General features: G+C 64.5%; 4 protein-coding genes and 1 non-coding gene across 6 annotated transcripts; 4 read left to right on the top strand and 1 right to left on the bottom strand.

The window, feature by feature from the left end:
- The first annotated feature begins 111 nt into the window (after nucleotides 1–111).
- Nucleotides 112–1,359, top strand: CUNH11orf98 (chromosome unknown C11orf98 homolog). Its single transcript, XM_062613379.1, has 4 exons — nucleotides 112–658; nucleotides 833–900; nucleotides 1,017–1,105; nucleotides 1,194–1,359. The coding sequence occupies exons 1-4, from the start codon at nucleotides 449–451 to the stop codon at nucleotides 1,331–1,333; spliced, it is 507 nt and encodes a 168-aa protein (XP_062469363.1). The 5' UTR covers nucleotides 112–448; the 3' UTR covers nucleotides 1,334–1,359.
- LOC134160926 (small nucleolar RNA SNORA57) lies at nucleotides 263–397 on the bottom strand. The gene has a single exon (XR_009963742.1). It is a non-coding gene; the product is annotated as a small nucleolar RNA SNORA57 (small nucleolar RNA).
- Nucleotides 1,360–1,440: 81 nt separating the features above from the next.
- INTS5 (integrator complex subunit 5) lies at nucleotides 1,441–5,120 on the top strand. Its single transcript, XM_062613381.1, has 2 exons — nucleotides 1,441–1,618; nucleotides 2,215–5,120. Exons 1-2 carry the CDS (start codon nucleotides 1,536–1,538, stop codon nucleotides 5,000–5,002), a joined length of 2,871 nt encoding a protein of 956 aa, XP_062469365.1. The 5' UTR covers nucleotides 1,441–1,535; the 3' UTR covers nucleotides 5,003–5,120.
- A 683-nt stretch (nucleotides 5,121–5,803) lies between these two features.
- Nucleotides 5,804–8,788, top strand: POLR2G (RNA polymerase II subunit G). Of its 2 annotated transcripts, XM_062613377.1 has the most exons (8): nucleotides 5,804–5,825; nucleotides 6,124–6,233; nucleotides 7,033–7,192; nucleotides 7,285–7,335; nucleotides 7,970–8,035; nucleotides 8,157–8,228; nucleotides 8,495–8,528; nucleotides 8,633–8,788. In XM_062613377.1, exons 1-8 carry the CDS (start codon nucleotides 5,814–5,816, stop codon nucleotides 8,644–8,646), a joined length of 519 nt encoding a protein of 172 aa, XP_062469361.1. In that variant the 5' UTR covers nucleotides 5,804–5,813; the 3' UTR covers nucleotides 8,647–8,788. The 2 variants fall into 2 exon arrangements, with proteins under 2 accessions (XP_062469361.1, XP_062469362.1); XM_062613378.1 differs by lacking the exon at nucleotides 7,285–7,335.
- Nucleotides 8,789–8,927: 139 nt separating this feature from the next.
- Nucleotides 8,928–14,758, top strand: EEF1G (eukaryotic translation elongation factor 1 gamma). Its single transcript, XM_062613380.1, has 10 exons — nucleotides 8,928–9,079; nucleotides 9,623–9,781; nucleotides 10,261–10,324; nucleotides 11,210–11,352; nucleotides 12,054–12,197; nucleotides 12,284–12,413; nucleotides 12,535–12,724; nucleotides 13,103–13,275; nucleotides 14,341–14,465; nucleotides 14,545–14,758. The coding sequence occupies exons 1-10, from the start codon at nucleotides 9,065–9,067 to the stop codon at nucleotides 14,701–14,703; spliced, it is 1,302 nt and encodes a 433-aa protein (XP_062469364.1). The 5' UTR covers nucleotides 8,928–9,064; the 3' UTR covers nucleotides 14,704–14,758.
- The last annotated feature ends 460 nt before the right edge of the window (nucleotides 14,759–15,218 follow it).

Here is a 15,218-nt window from a genome sequence, read left to right as displayed (position 1 = left end):
GGCTTGGGTGACTAAACCCCCCCATTCCCCTCCGAGACGATCACACGCGTGCCCCCCCTCCTCCGCTGCTAACGAAGAACGAGTCAACTGCGATCGGTAACGGGTTTATTAACGGGGAACGAGGCCGAAACGGCCGCACCGCACAACCCCCACGTGTCTTCTGGGTCCTCCAGCGTTCGCGTCGGGCCCTGCGGAGGAGAAAGCAGCGGTGCCGGTGAGCTGAGCGGCCAGGCCCCACCGCAGCTCCCGGCGGAAGGAAGCGGCGTGTCCCGGCGTGTGAGGGTAGGACCGGCGGAGGAGGCCGCCGGCACCGAAGACTTCGCGCCGGTCGCTTCTCTGCCTCCGTAACATCACAGGCCCCGGCACGGGGCCGCCGAGGCCCGCCAAGAACGGGAGGTGAACCCAAAGCCCCCCAGACCCTCCCCACCTCCGCTCACCTCAGCGCGAAATGGCGGCTGCCGCACCTCGCACCGCCTTTTATACGCACTGCAGAGGGCGGGACTTCAAGGGAGCGCCACCAATCAGAGCGAAACCCGCGAAGAGAAGAGCCAATGGGAGGGAGAGGTGGGGAGGAGAGTTACCGGAAGTGGGGTCAAGCCGGAACCGGGTCCCAGCGCACGCGATGGGGATAGGGGGGAAGATCAACCGGCCGCGGACGGTACCGGCGGTCCCGGGACCGATAACGGGCTGGGGGGGGGGGGTGCTAAGGAGCCCGTATGGAGGAACATTAACCGTAACGGGGGGGGGGCTGATAGGGTAGAACTGGCTGAAGTGGGGGGGGGGGGTAGCTCCGTAGCGGTGCACTCCCGATAACGGTCCGTGTCCCCCATAGGAGCTCAAGAAGAAGCTGTTCAAGCGGCGCCGGGTGCTGGCGCGGGGGGCGCGGCAGCAGAAGCGGCGGTGAGTGCCCACCCCCCCCAGCCCCTTTCTGTGTGTTTGTGCCCCCCCCCCCCCCCCGGCCGTTACCGGGGCCTGATCGAACACCGGGGCGGGGGGGGGGGTGTCTCTGAGCTCAGGTTGCTCCCAAGAGGCAGCGACCCCGCGCAGCTCTGGGGGAAGCGGCGGCGGAAGGTGCTGAAGCGGCTGCGGGCGGCGGCCCGAGGGGGTGAGCACCGGGGATGGGGTCACCGGGAGAAGGTTTGGGGGGGGTGGTACAAGGGGACCGCTCCTGACCCGTGCTCCCGTCCCTGCAGTGCCCGTGTCCCCCCCACCCGCAGCCCCGGAGCAGGAGGGAGCCTGCGGGAAGCGGCCGGAGCCTGGGAGCGCCTCGGACGTGGAGATGGTGGAAGCGGCGGCGGTGGTGGTGGAGGGGGGTGACCCCCCCCAGCAATAAAGATGGCGGAGGCTCCGTCTGCCTGTCCCTGTGTCCGTCTGTCCTTAGGGGGGGACGGGGGGGGAGGAGCGGACCCGGTGCGGTTGAGGCCGGGCTGTGTGGGGGGGGGGGTGGTCGGAACTTGAGTGCGAGCGGAACCTTCGTGCGGAGCCCGGGGGGAAAACGGGGCTGGGCACACCGAGGCCCCGCCCTTGCTCCGCGCATGCGCGTTCCCGACGCCGCCGCAGCCATGTCGGCGCTGTGCGACCCCCCCGGCGCCGCCAGCCCCCCCCGGCCGCCCCCCAGGTACCGCCGGGACCCCCCCCCCTCCCCCGGGGCCTGCCCCATGGAACCCATCAGGGCCCCCCCAGCCCTGCCCCATAGGGACCCCTTTGGCCTCTCCGCAGCCCCCCGGGACCCTGCCTCATGGAACCCATCAGGCCCCCCCCCCAGCCCTGCCCCATAGGGACCCCTTTGGCCTCTCCGCAGCCCCACGGGACCCTGCCCCATGGAACCCAGCACGGACCCACCCCCCCCCCAAAGCCCTTCAGAGCCCCCCCGACCCCAGCCCCTCACTTCAGCCCCCCCCCCCCCCCATTTCTGCCCTTCACCCCCATGGACCCACCCCAGGCTCCGCTCCCAACACCACCTCCTCACCCCAGTTTCTACCCCATGGACCCCTCAGTGACCCCAACCCCGGACCCTCCCCACGGTCCCCTCCAAGCCCTTCACTCCCTATTGCACCCCTTGGGTCCCTTCCCCTCCAACCTCATCCCCCCCCCATCAACCCCATTCTCTCCCCCAGCACCCCCATTCTAATTCCTCCATCACCCCTATTCCCCTTCTATGGGGCTCCTGGGTGCCTCATTGTGTGTGTCCATGTGTCCATCCCCCCCCAACAGCGCTCAGGAGCTGGCGCAGGAGGTGAAGGCTTTCCTGAGCGGGGTGGACCCCGCGCACGGGACCAAGCTGTCGGCTCAGGACCACGCTCGCTGCGCACTGCTGCTGCTGCGGAGCCTTCCCCCCGCCCGCCACGCCGCCCTCCAGCACCTTCGCGGCCTCTTCGACGAGCAGGTCTGCGCCCACCTCCTGGCCCGCGACAGCCCCGGTGCTCCCGGCGCCGGCAACGCCGCCCTGGAGGAGGTGGTGCAGGAGGTGCAGCGCGTCCTGGCCGACTTCGTCCGCGCCAACCCCAAAGCTTGGGCCCCCGTGGTGTCAGCTTGGTCCATCGAGCTCATGGGCCAGCTGAGCAGTAAATACGCCGGCAGGCACGGGGTGCCCCACGCCGCCAGCCTCAACGAGCTCCTGCAGCTCTGGATGTCCTGCAAGGCCACGCGCACCCTCATGGACATCTACACCCAGTGCCTCTCGGCCATGATCGGCGGCTGCCCCGATGCCTGCGTGGACGCGCTCCTGGACACCTCGGTGCAGCACTCGCCCCACTTCGACTGGGTCGTGGCGCACATTGGCTCCTCCTTCCCCAACACCATCATCAGCCGCGTCCTCTCCTGCGGCCTCAAGGATTTCTGTGCCCACGGAGCCGCTCCCGGGGAGCTGCTCTTCCCCGGCGCCGGTGCCGACAAACGGGTGCCCAAGATCGCCTCCGTCGTAGGCATCTTGGGCCATTTGGCTTCGCGCCACTCGGGCAGCATCAAGCAGGAGCTGCTGAGGATGTTCCACGAGAGCCTAGGGCCCGCCAGGGACCAGCACCAAAAAGCCACCGTCCCATTCCTGCTCCAGCTGGCGGTCATGTCCCCGGCGCTGCTCGGCACCGTGTCGGCCGAGCTGGTGGATTCCCTCAAGCCGCCCGTCCTCAACCAGCTCCACCAGCACTTCGCCTCCCTGCCCCGCGAGGAGCTGGACAACACCGTGAGCATCGTGGTGCACCTCATCTGCCAGACCTCGGCCGGCGCCCACCGCATCCTGCAGTTCCTGGTGAACACGGCCATGCCGGCCTCCGTCATCACGGCGCCGGGGCCGCCGCTGCAGGACGGGGTGCGCGAGGCCTGCGACCGCGTCATCCAGCTCTTGCTGCTCAACCTCCAGAAGCTCGTTTACAACCGGGGCAGCCCCAACCCGGCCGAGGCCCCGCTCCCGCGCCCGGTGCCCTTCCTGGACGCGCTGCGGCCGCACGTACGGGAGCTCTGCGTGGAGACGCTGCGCCTGGAGCGGAAGCGTTTCCTGTGGCAGCACCAGCTCCTGGCGCTCTTGGCCGTGTACTCGGCGCCGCACTGCGCCACGGACGCGCTCTTCCACCTCCTGACGCTGGCCCGCACGCAGGACGAGTTGGCCTTGGCCACGCAGCTCCACGCCGTGCTCAGCTCCTGCCTCACCGACCTGCTCCCGGCCACCGTCAAGACCTGCGTGTGCCAGATCCACGCTGGGCGCCTGCCGGACGCGCAGGTGGCTCAGCTCTTCCGCAACCTGGCCTCTGTGGTGCAGGGGGACACCGGGGACGGGGGTCCGGCCATGGGGCCGCAGCTGGGCCCCGTCCTGGCACGGCACCTCCACGACCTGAGCCAGCTCCTGCTGCACCGCGACGCCGAGGTGGCCGAGGCCGCCTGCCTGCTGCTGTCGGTGCTGCCGCTGCCGCGCGCCCCGGCCCCGGCTCAGCTCCTGGGCACCGTGCGAGCCGCTTCCCACCAGTTCTTCCTGGTTCTCCGGCACCAAAACGCCGCCAACCTGGGCTGCAGCTCCCGGTTGCTGGCACGGCTCAGTGCCGTGTCCCCAGCGGCTGCCAAGGCCGTGCTGCAGCAGCTGGTGGAGGGAGCACTGCGCCGCGGCAACGCCGAGCTCTTCGGTGCCTCGCCGGAGAAACCCAGCCAAGGGGAGGAGAGCGGCAACGGCGGCGCCGGCGTTTCCTTGCTGGACACCAACCGGCGCTTCACGGCCGCCGTCAACTTCTCCGGCGGCGTCTGGTCCGTGTTCCACGCCGGGGTCATCGGCCGCGGGCTGAAGGCACCGCCGGGCCGGGGCGAGCGCCCACCGGAGGAGCTGGCCAACAACATCCAGACCTTCCTGAGCCTCCTCCTGCGGTGCAGCCGCGGCGCCCGGGCCGGGGAAGCGGGCTCCAGCGGGCTCCATCCCGAAGCCGCTAAAGCCGTGGCAGCCGCGCTGGTGGAGAACGTGTGTCCGGAGGCGTCGGGCGCGGAGCTGACGTGGCCGCCCGAGGAGCAAGCCCGCGGGACGGTGGAACGGGATCTCCGGATCTGCCGCCGCTTCCGGGATCACCCTTTGCTCTTCCCATTGCTGCGGCTGGTGGCGGCGGGCCGCCCGGCGCTGTGCTACTGCTCCGTGCTGCTCCGCGGGCTCCTGGCCAGCCTCATGGCGCATTGGGAAGCGTGTCGGGATAACGGGACCACGGGATCGCCCTGGCACCTGCAGGCTTCCTGCGCGCTGGTGGCTGCCATGGCCGAGGGCTCGCTGCTGCCGCCCGTGCTGGGGAACATGCACGAGCTCTTCCCGCACCTCGCACCCTTCGAGGTGCATCTCCTGCTGCTCAGCCTCTGGGATTACCTGCGGGAGAACAGCCCCCTCCCGCAGAAATTCACCTTCCAGCCCGAGCGCGGGCTCTTCCTGCGGGATTTCTCCCGGGATGGGGATGTAGGGAAGCACTTGGCTGTGCTGCACAGCGTCCTGCACAAGAACATCCACCGCCTGGGGCTCCTGGCCGGGCGGTTCTGCCCTTAAACCCCCCCTCCAAGGACACACACACACAAACAAACACACCCCCATCGGTTTGGGGGTTCAGCCCCATCCCTATTCCCATTCCCAAACCGTTTTCTGAATAAAAGGGAGCAGAAGTGGATGTGGAGTTTGGGGGGGTCGGGATGGTGCAGGGCCCCACCAAAGGCTTGTTTGGGAGGATCGAGAGGGATCGGGGGGGGGGGTAATGGGGTGCTCTGGGGGAGTTTAGGGGTGCTTATTTGGAGTTTGGGGGGGTCTCAGTGCTGCCTGAGGGATGCTCAGAGGGGTCCTAGGAGCCTCAGGGGGGTTAGGGGAGCTCCCAGGGCTGCTGGATCACGCTCAGGGCAGGTCTGGGGGTGCTTGGGGATAGTCTGGGGGATACCTGGGGGGGTCCCCAGGCTGCTGTGGGGGTCCTGGGCATACCTGGGGTGTTTGGAGGGGTCTGGGTGTGCTCGGGGGGGTCCCAAGGCTGCCTGAAGGACGCTATGGGGGGTCCTGGGGTGCTTGGGGGTGTCCTGAGAGGGTTTGAGGGTCCCTGGGGATGCTCAGGGGGTCCCTCATCCTCTCTCTGTCAATCACCCGCCTCCTCCGTCCCATTGGCTCTCACCGAGCCAATCACCGCCTGCTGCTCCCCTTAGCCCCGCCCTATTCTCTGCGCCTCTTCCACCTCCCGCTCATCTCCACAGCGCATGCGCACGGGTGGGCGGTGCCCCGCTGCTTAGCAACGGGCAGCTTGGCGGGGAGGCCGTGACCAATCGGAGCCAACCTCCGGGGCGGGGCTTAGCGCCACTTCCGGCCCGGCGGCGGCGTGAAGATGTTCTATCACGTAAGCGGCGGCAGGGTCACGTGTCCTACCGGGAGAGTCACGTGTCTTACCGGAGGTGGAGGGGGGGGTGGTCTCCAAGTAGGGTCCCGGTGCGTTGGTGCCGGTCCCGGTGCGTGCTCGGTCCCGGTGCGTTGGTGCCGGTCCCGGTGCGTTGATGCTGGTCCCGGTGCGTGCTCGGTCCCGGTGCGTTGATGCCGGGCCCGGTGCGTGCTCGGTCCCGGTGCGTTGGTGCCGGTCCCGGTGATTGGTGCCGGTCCCGGTGCGTTGATGTCGGTCCCGGTGCGTGCCCGGTCCCCAGATCTCGCTGGAGCACGAGATCCTGCTGCACCCGCGGTACTTCGGGCCCAACCTCCTCAACACCGTCAAGCAGAAGCTTTTCACTGAGGTGGAGGGGACCTGCACCGGCAAGTGCGTGATGGGGGGGGGGGGGGGAATGGGACGAACACCGGGGAACCCCTGAGATACCCCCCCCGAGATACCCCCCCCTTGCACCCCCAAACCCCCCTGAGCACACCCAGGACCCCCCCAGGCCTGTTCTAGACCCCCCCAGGCACCCCAGGACACCACTAAGGAGCCTCAAAGCACCCCTAGAACCCCCCAAACACCCCTAAGCCCCTCCAGGACCCCCCTGAGCACGCCCAGGACCTCCCAGGCCTCTTTGGAATCCCCCCAGGACACCACTAAGGCACCTCAAAGCACCCCTAGAACCCCCCAAAAACCCCCAGGACCCCCCATAGCCCTTCCAGGACCCCCCAGGCGTCTTTGGAATCCCCCCCAGGACACCACTAAGGAACCTCAAAGCACCCCTAGAACCCCCCAGACACCCCAGGGCACCCTGAAGACCCCCAAACACCACTAAGACCCCCCCAAAGGACCCCTAGAACCCCTTGAGACCCCACCAAGCCTACCCTGGAGCCTCCCAAACACCCTCAGGATGCCCCAAAACCCCTTTGGGATGCCCCTAAGGCACCCCAAAGCACCCATAGAGCCCTCCAAACCCCCTCAGAACACCCCAAACCCCCTTTGGGACACCCCTAAGGCACCCCAAAGCACCCCTAGAACCCCCCAGACAACCTCAGGACACCCCAACCCCCCTTTGGGATGCCCTGAAGACACCCCAAAGCACCCATAAAACCCCCCAGAGCACCCCTAGGACCCCCCAACCACCCCACCCCCCCCCTCCCCCATGGTGTCGTCCCCCCCACAGGTACGGCTTCGTCATCGCTGTCACCACCATTGACAACATCGGGGCCGGGGTGATCCAGCCGGGCCGTGGGTTCGTGCTCTACCCAGTCAAGTACAAAGCCATCGTGTTCCGGCCCTTTAAGGGTGAGGTGGTGGATGCTGTCGTCACCCAGGTCAACAAGGTGAGGGCTGGGGGATTGGGGGGGGTCATGGGGTGTCTCCAATGCTATGGGGCCGGTGACACCCCCTGATCCATCCCCCCACCCCCCCCCAGGTTGGGCTCTTCACGGAGATCGGCCCCATGTCCTGCTTCATCTCCCGCCATGTAAGGGGGGGGGGATGTGTCTGACCTTCCCCCCCTTGGGGTTCCTTCTGACCCCCCCAAACCTCTCCTGACTCCCCCTCATTTGGGTTCCCCCATCCCACCAGGGACCCCCCCCGACCCCCCCCCCATTTTTGCTCCTCCGGACCCCCCCAAACCTCTCCTGCCCTCCCCCCCATTTGGGCTCCCCCATCCCACCAGAGACCCCCCCCTGCCTCCTCCCATCCCCCTTGGGGCTCTCCCTGATCCCCCCCAAACCTCCCCACTGGGGCTCCCCATTCACCCCCCAAACCCTCCAGGGCTCCCCCACTTTGTAGTCCCCCCAGTTACTCTCCCCCCACCAACATGGGCCCCCCCCAAACCACTCTCTTGGGACACCCCAAGAACCCCTCAATATCCCAAGGACCCCCAATTCCTCGGCCTCTGCCCCAGGGACCCCCCTTTCCCCTCCAGGGTCCCCTTTCCTCCCCTGGGGGCCATTAAAGGCCTCTCCTAATCCCCCCCATGGGGACCCTTAGCCCCCCCATCTCCCTCTGGGGACCCCCATGGGCCCCCCCATTTACCCCCATGGGCCCTGGTCTCCTCTTGCCCCCCAAGTCCCACCCAAGCCCCCCCTAACCCCCTGTCCCCCCCCCAGTCCATCCCCTCAGAGATGGAGTTCGACCCCAATTCCAACCCCCCCTGCTACAAGACAGTGGATGAGGTGAGTCCGGGGGGTTCCAGGGGTCTCCCCACTCCCCCCCCACACCCAAATGTGGGTCCTGGTCTGGGGGGGGGGGTCTCAGTGCCCCTCCATAATGTTTCCCCCCCCCCCCCCCCCCCAGGACATTGTTATCCAGCAGGATGATGAGATCCGCCTGAAGATCGTGGGGACACGAGTGGATAAGAACGACATTGTCAGTGGGGGGGGGGCATTATGGGGGGGACACCTTTGGTGGGGGTCCCCAGGTCCATGGTGGGGGGTCTCAGATCTGGGGGGGGAGTTCCTATCCCCATAGGGTGAAGAAGAGGCCCCCAGCTCCATGGGGGTCAATGAGGGGAGGGGACCAGCTCCATGCTGAGGGGGGGGCAGTTTGATGGGGAGAGGGGTCAGGGGGGGTCCCAGCTCCTGGGAGCCTTCACCCCATGCTGGGGTTCACCATTGCCTTCCCCCCCTTTCCAGTTCGCCATTGGCTCCCTCATGGACGATTACCTGGGTGAGTCGGCGGGGGGGTGCTATAGGGAGCTATGGGAGGTTATGGGGGGGCTGTGGGAGGTTATGGGGGGGGTCTCCTCTCTCATTCCCTTTTCCTCCTCACAGGCCTCGTCAGCTGAGCACAAGGGATGGTTCTGCACCCGACCCCCTCAGTTGTGCCCCCCCCCCCCAAACCAGGGCTGTTGTTGGGGGCACCCCCGAGGCTGGGGGCGGTTCTGCCCTTCCAAGAGCCGCTATTCCCAATAAAAAACGTTGTTTTGATCTCCTGCATCAGCCTCTTTCCATGGGGAGGGAAGCGAGGTGGGGGGGGGGAACTTTTTGGGTGGTGGAACCCACATCAAGCGTTGCCGCTTTAAGGGGAGTCGCCGTTTTAAGGGGGATAGGATCCCCCCCTCCCCGCCGTATCCATGGCAACCTCCCGGCCTTTTCGCTTTACGTCTCGTCCGCCTCAAACGCCGCGCGGCAGTCGCGCTTACCAGCACTTCGTTGCTTTACGGCTGCGCGGTGCCACCTCCCTCCCTCTCTCCGCTCGCCAAGATGGCCGTGGCCGGGGTGAGTGCGGCGGCCCCGTGTCGCCATCCGCCTCCATCCGCCACCGTGCGGCGCTGCCGCCGGTACCGGGGGGCCCGCAGCGGTCGGGGGAGCCGAGTTGCGGCGGGTGCGGGGCGATGGAGCCGCGATGGAGCCGCGATGCTGCGCTCCGGGGCTGGGGATGGTGGGGGGCGGCCGGCGGGGAGCGGAGGCCGCGGGCCCGGTTCCCCCCCAGTGCGTGCCCGTCGCCGTTAACAGCCCCCCCCCACCTCCCCTTGCCCCTCATTGCCCTTGGTTGTCTCCTCTCCCCACCCCCCTGCAGCCGTCTCAAGTCACCTCAATGCCCTTAACGCCCCGTCCAGTCGCGACAGCCCCCACTCGGTCGTGACAGCCTCGCAGCCCCACAGCAGCGAGTTCTTCCCCTCGTAGCAGGCCTTAAACAGCTCTGCCATTGCTCATAGTGACACCCCCCCCACTCGAATAACCCGCCCCCCCCAAGTCGTGATCCCCACCCTATGTCGTGACCCTCTCTTAAGTCGTGACATGCCCCCCCCACCCCCGCAGACCCTCTACACCTACCCGGAGAACTGGCGAGCCTTCAAGGCGCTGATCGCGGCCCAGTACAGCGGCGCCAAGATCAGGGTTCTCTCCTCGCCCCCCCACTTCCACTTCGGGCAGACCAACAAGACCCCGGAGTTCCTCCGCAAGTTCCCAGTGGGGAAGGTGAGTCCGGGAGGGGAATAAACCTGGGAATGAGAGGGGATAAACCTGGGAATGGGGGGGGGGGATAAACCTGGGAATGGGGGGAGATAAACCTGGGAATGAGGGGGGATAAACGTGGGAATGGGGGGGATAAACCTGGTAATGGGGGGGGACAAACCTGGTAATGGGGGGGGACAAACCTGGGAATGTGGGGGGAATAAACCTGGGAATGAGGGGAGATAAACCTGGGAATGGGGGGGATAAATGTGGGAATGGGGGTGGGATAAACCTGGGAATGGGGGGGGGGGACACAAACATGGGAGTGGAGGGAGAGAAACCTGGGAATGGGGGGGAGAAACCTGGGAATGAGAGGAGATAAACCTGGGAATGGGAGAGGATAAACCTGGGAATGAGGGGGGATAAACCTGGGAATGGGGGGGGGAATAAACCCGGGAATGGGGGTGGACACAGATGGGAACATTTGGGTTCTTCCACCCCAGGTCCCGGCGTTTGAGGGTGACGATGGCTTCTGTGTGTTCGAGAGCAACGCCATCGCCTACTATGGTGAGTGGGGGGCTCCTTATGAGCTCTGCCCCCCCCCCAACAAGATCCCTCCCCAACGAGCCCTATTTCCCCCCTCCCCCGCCATCCTTATCCCCCTTCCATTCATTCCTAACTATCCCCAAAAGCTTCGTCCTCCCTGCAGTGAGGTCTGTCCCTGCCAACCATCTCTGTCCCCCCCCCACCATCCTTATCCCCTCCCCAAGGAGCTCTATTCCCCCCCCAGCCATCTCTGACCCCTTCTTCAACCATCTTTATCCCATCACAACCATCCTTATCCCACCAAGGGGCTCTGTCCCCCCCCCAAGGAGCTCTATTCCCCTCAGCCGTATATGTCCCCCCACCATCTTTATCCCCTCCCCAGGGAGCTCTAGTACCCCCGTACAGCCATTTCTATCCACCCCCCAAGGAGCTCTGTCTGCCCCCTGGCCATCTCTGTCCCCCCCCGACCATCCTTATCCCTCCCCTCAAGGAGCTCTGTCCCTCCCCCCAGCCATCATTATCCCCCCCTAAGGATCTCTGTCCCCCCCGCAGCCATCTGTATCCCCCCCCAGCCATCTTTATCCCCCCCCAACCATCCTTATTCCCCCCCCCCAAGGAGCTCTATCACTCCTTCCAACCATCTCTATCCCCACCCCAAGGAGTTCTATTCCCCCCTCGCTCCCCAGCCATCTTTATCCCCACCCAAGGAGCTCTGTCCCCCCCCCAGCCATCCCTATCCTACCCCAACCAAACTTACCCCCCCCAGGTGTACTCTATCTTCCCCAACCATCTCTATCCCCAGTCCCCCTCCGAACTCTCTGCTCCCCTCATTAGCTCTACTCCCCCTTAATGACTTTTAACCCCCCCCTTAATGAACTTCACCCCCCTTTTGTGCCCCCCCCGCAGTAAGCAATGAGGAGCTGCGTGGGGCCACCAAGGAGTCGGCCGCGCAGGTCGTGCAATGGGTGAACTTCGCCGACAGCGACATCGTGCCCCCAGCCAGCACCTGGGTCTTCCCCACGCTGGGCATCATGCACTACAACAAGCAGGTGAGGGGGTGGTGGGGGGGGGGCTCATTTTGGAGGTGCTAGACCCCCCCACCATGGTCAGGATCTTGGTACTGGGGGGGGGGGTGTGTGTCCCCAACTCATCACTGGTTTCACGTGGAGCTGCTGCTGTTGGATGAGGGGGATTATTTGTGCCCCCCCCTTCCCCTCCAGCTTGGGGGGTCTTCATCAGCCCCATATTTCATTTGAGGGACCCCCTGGGCTTCCAGCCTCATATTTTACCTGGGGGGGAGGGGGGGTCTCCCATGGATCTGAGTGCCATATATTACATGGGAGAGGAGGCTCCCATGGATCCCAGTTCTGTCATATAGGGAGGGGGTTCCATGGATCTCAGCTCTGTATTTTACATGGGGGGGGGGGGCACCCATTTATCCCAGCCCCATATTTTACATGGGGAGGGGATTTCATGGATGTGAGCTTCATATATCATATGGAGAAGGGGGCTTCTATGAGTCCCAACCCTATATTTTATCTGTGGAGAGGGGTCCCATGGATACTTTGCCTGTGGGATCATCCTGACTCCCTCAGGTGCTCCAGCACCAATCCCAATCCCGGCTGTTGATCCCTTTCCCCTTCATCCCAACAAAGCTCCCAGGGGATGGAGCCCAGGAGGTGGGGGGAGGGTCCTAGTTTGCAATGGGGGAATCCCAGTGCTGAGCATCCCATTTCTTTTCCTTATGGAGGCGACGGAGTTTGCCAAGGAGGAGGTGCGGCGGGTGCTGGGGGTGCTGGATTCCCATCTCCGCACCCAGACGTTCCTGGTGGGAGAGCGCGTGTCCTTGGCCGACATCACCGTGGTCTGCGCCCTGCTCTGGCTCTACAAGCAGGTCTGGGGGTGGAGAACAGGCATTGGGGGGGGGGGTATCCATGGTCCTGGGGGGTGTTTTCCATGCATGGATCCCTGTGGATGCAGGTGCTGGAGCCCGCGTTCCGGCAGCCCTTTGGGAACGTCAACCGATGGTTCGTGACGTGCCTGAACCAGCCCCAGTTCAAGGCAGTGCTGGGAGAGGTGCAGCTCTGTGAGAAGATGGCCCAGTTTGATGGTGAGGGGTGGGGGGACACACAGGGACCCTCCTTTGGGGGAGACACGGGGCCGTGACCCCCTCCCGGCTCCCATCCTTGGGCTCACACCCAGGCTTTGGGGGTGCTTTTGGTTGTCCCCAGCCAAGAAGTTCGCAGAGGCGCAGCCAAAGAAGGAGGCCCCCCGCAAGGAGAAGCCCCCCCGAGAGGAGAAGAGGAAGGAGGAGAAGAAGGAGGAGAAGAAACCAGAGCCTGAGGAGGAGCTGGATGAGTGCGAGCAGGCGCTGGCGGCCGAGCCCAAGGCCAAGGACCCCTTCGCCCACCTGCCCAAGAGGTGGCATTGGAAAGGGGGGGGTCACTGGGGGGGTGCTGAGGGTCCCAGAAGGGCTCTGAGCATCCTATGGGGGTGTCTTATGGTCCCAAGGGGGGGTCTGCTTGTCCCCAGTGGAGGCTTGAGGGGGTCTGGGTGTCCCATGGGGGTTTTCAGTGTCCCACTGGGGGTATGGATGTCTCCATGGGGGTTCCTGGCGTCTTCGGGTGTCCCCATGGGAAGGTCTTGAGTGTCCCTGGATGAGTCTGAGTGTTCCAAGGGGGGGAGGTCTTGGTGTCTCTGGGTGCATGGGGGGGTCTGGGTGTCCCCAGGGTGTGTCTGAGGGTCCCCTGGGTGTCTCTGGGGGGTGTCTGAGGTTCCCCCGTGCCCCCCACCCCGCAGCCCCTTCGTGCTGGACGAGTTCAAACGCAAGTATTCCAACGAGGACACGCTCTCGGTGGCACTGCCACACTTCTGGGAGCATTTCGACCCCCAGGGCTGGTCCCTCTGGTTCTGCCAGTACCGCTTCCCTGAGGAGCTGAGCCAGACCTTCATGAGCTGCAACCTCATCACCGGTGAGAGCTCCTCGTCCTCGTCTTCATCCTGCTCCTGCCCTCAGCATCCTCATCCTGCCCTCATTCTCCTCCTGCTTCTGCCCTCAGCATCCTCATCCTGCTGTCCTCATTCTCCTCCTGCTCCTGCTCTCAGCACCCTCATCCTGCTCTCCTCATTCTCATCCTGCTCCTGCTCTCAGCACCCTCATCCTGCTCTCCTCATTCTCATCCTGCTCCTGCTCTCAGCATCCTCATCCTGCTCCTGCTCTCAGCATTCTTATCCTGCTCCTGTCCTTAGCATCCTCATCCTGCTCTCCTCATCCTGCCCCTGCTCTCAGCACCCTCACCCTGCCCTCCTCGTTCTCATCCTGCTCCTGCCCTCAGCATTCTCATCCTCGTTCTGCCCTCCTCAGCTTCATCTTTGTCCTGCCCTCAGAATCCTCTTCCCTATCCTTTATACTCATCCTGCTCCTGCCCTCAGCATCCTCATCCTCATTCTGCCCTCATCCTGCCCTCAGCATCCTCATCCTTACCCTCATCCTGCCCTCCTCATTCTGCTTCTGTCCTCAGCATTCTTATCCTCATCCTGCCCTCAGCGTCCTCATCCTGCTCCCCACCCTCACTCTGCTCCTCTTCCTGAACTTCCTCCTCTCTCTCTCTGCTCCTTTTCTTCCTCTTGCCCCTCCCTTTGGCTTTTCCTCCTGCTCCTTCCTCCTCTCCCCCTTTCCCTTTTCATTTATTCATTTCCCTTTCCCTGATCTTTTTTCCCTCCTTTTCCTTTTTTTCTCTTCTTTCCTTCCTCTCTTCCTTCTTTTTCCTTCCCCTTTTTCTTCTTTTCTCCCTGTGTTTCCTCCTTTCCGTGCTGTTTCCTTCCTCGTTTTCCCTTTTCTCTTTCTCCACTTACATTTACCCTCTCTCTTTATTCTTCACTCTCTTCCTTCTCTCTTTTCCCTTCTCCCCCTCTATCCCTTCTCCCCCTTTATCCCTTCTCCCCCTTTATCCCTTCTCCCCCTTTATCCCTTCTCCCCCTTTATCCCTTCTCCCCCTTTATCCCTTCTCCCCCTTCATTCCTCTCCCCCCCTCCAGGCATGTTCCAGCGCCTGGACAAGCTCCGGAAAAACGCCTTTGCCAGCGTCATCCTGTTCGGCACCAACAACGACAGCAGCATCTCGGGGGTGTGGCTGTTCCGGGGGCAGGAGCTGGCGTTCCCGGTGAGCCCCACACCGGGATCGGGATCGGGATCTGGGATTGCTGCGGCCTCCCTGGGGCTGAGCCGCCCTTTCCTTCCAGCTCAGCCCGGACTGGCAGGTCGACTACGAGTCCTATTCCTGGCGGAAGCTGGATCCGGAGAGCGAGGAATGCCGGACGCTGGTCAAGGAATACTTCACGTGGGAAGGGGAATTCCAGCACGTCGGGAAACCCTTCAACCAGGGCAAGATCTTCAAGTGATTCCCCAACTGCTTCCCGGAAATAAACCCGCGCCGGCCACGGTGCGGCACCACCGGCCCTGCAGTGCTGCGGCAATGGGGGAGCGGGAATGGGAATGGGGGGCATGCGGCCACAAATTGGGGGGGGGTGTCAGGTACCCCAGAAGTGGGGTCAGGAACCATAAAAGAGGGACAAAGTACCCCTAAAGTGGGGTCAAGCACCCATAAGTGAGGTCAGGCACCCCTAAAGTGGGGGCAAGCACCCCTAAAGTGGGGTCAGGCACCCTAAAAGGAGGTCAAGCATCCCTAAAGTGGGGTCAGGCACCATAAAAGTGGGGGCAAGCACCACTGAAGTGGGGTCATGCACCCGAAAAGGAGGTCAAGCCCCCCTAAAGTGGGGTCAGGCACCCTAAAAGTGGGGTCAAGCCCTCCTAAAGTGGGGTCAGGCACCCTAAAAGTGGGGGCAAGCACCCCTAAAGTGGGGTCAGGCACCCTAAAAGGAGGTCAAGCCCCCCTAAAGTCGGGTCAGGCACCCTA

This window comes from Pezoporus occidentalis, unplaced genomic scaffold (genome assembly GCF_034315485.1).
Source record: "Pezoporus occidentalis ecotype Australia unplaced genomic scaffold, CSIRO_AGI_Poc_V1 ctg1659, whole genome shotgun sequence".
Taxonomy (NCBI): domain Eukaryota; kingdom Metazoa; phylum Chordata; class Aves; order Psittaciformes; family Psittacidae; genus Pezoporus; species Pezoporus occidentalis.
The sequence above is the reverse complement of the archived record's forward strand: the minus strand, read 5'-3'. Positions and strand labels throughout refer to the sequence as shown.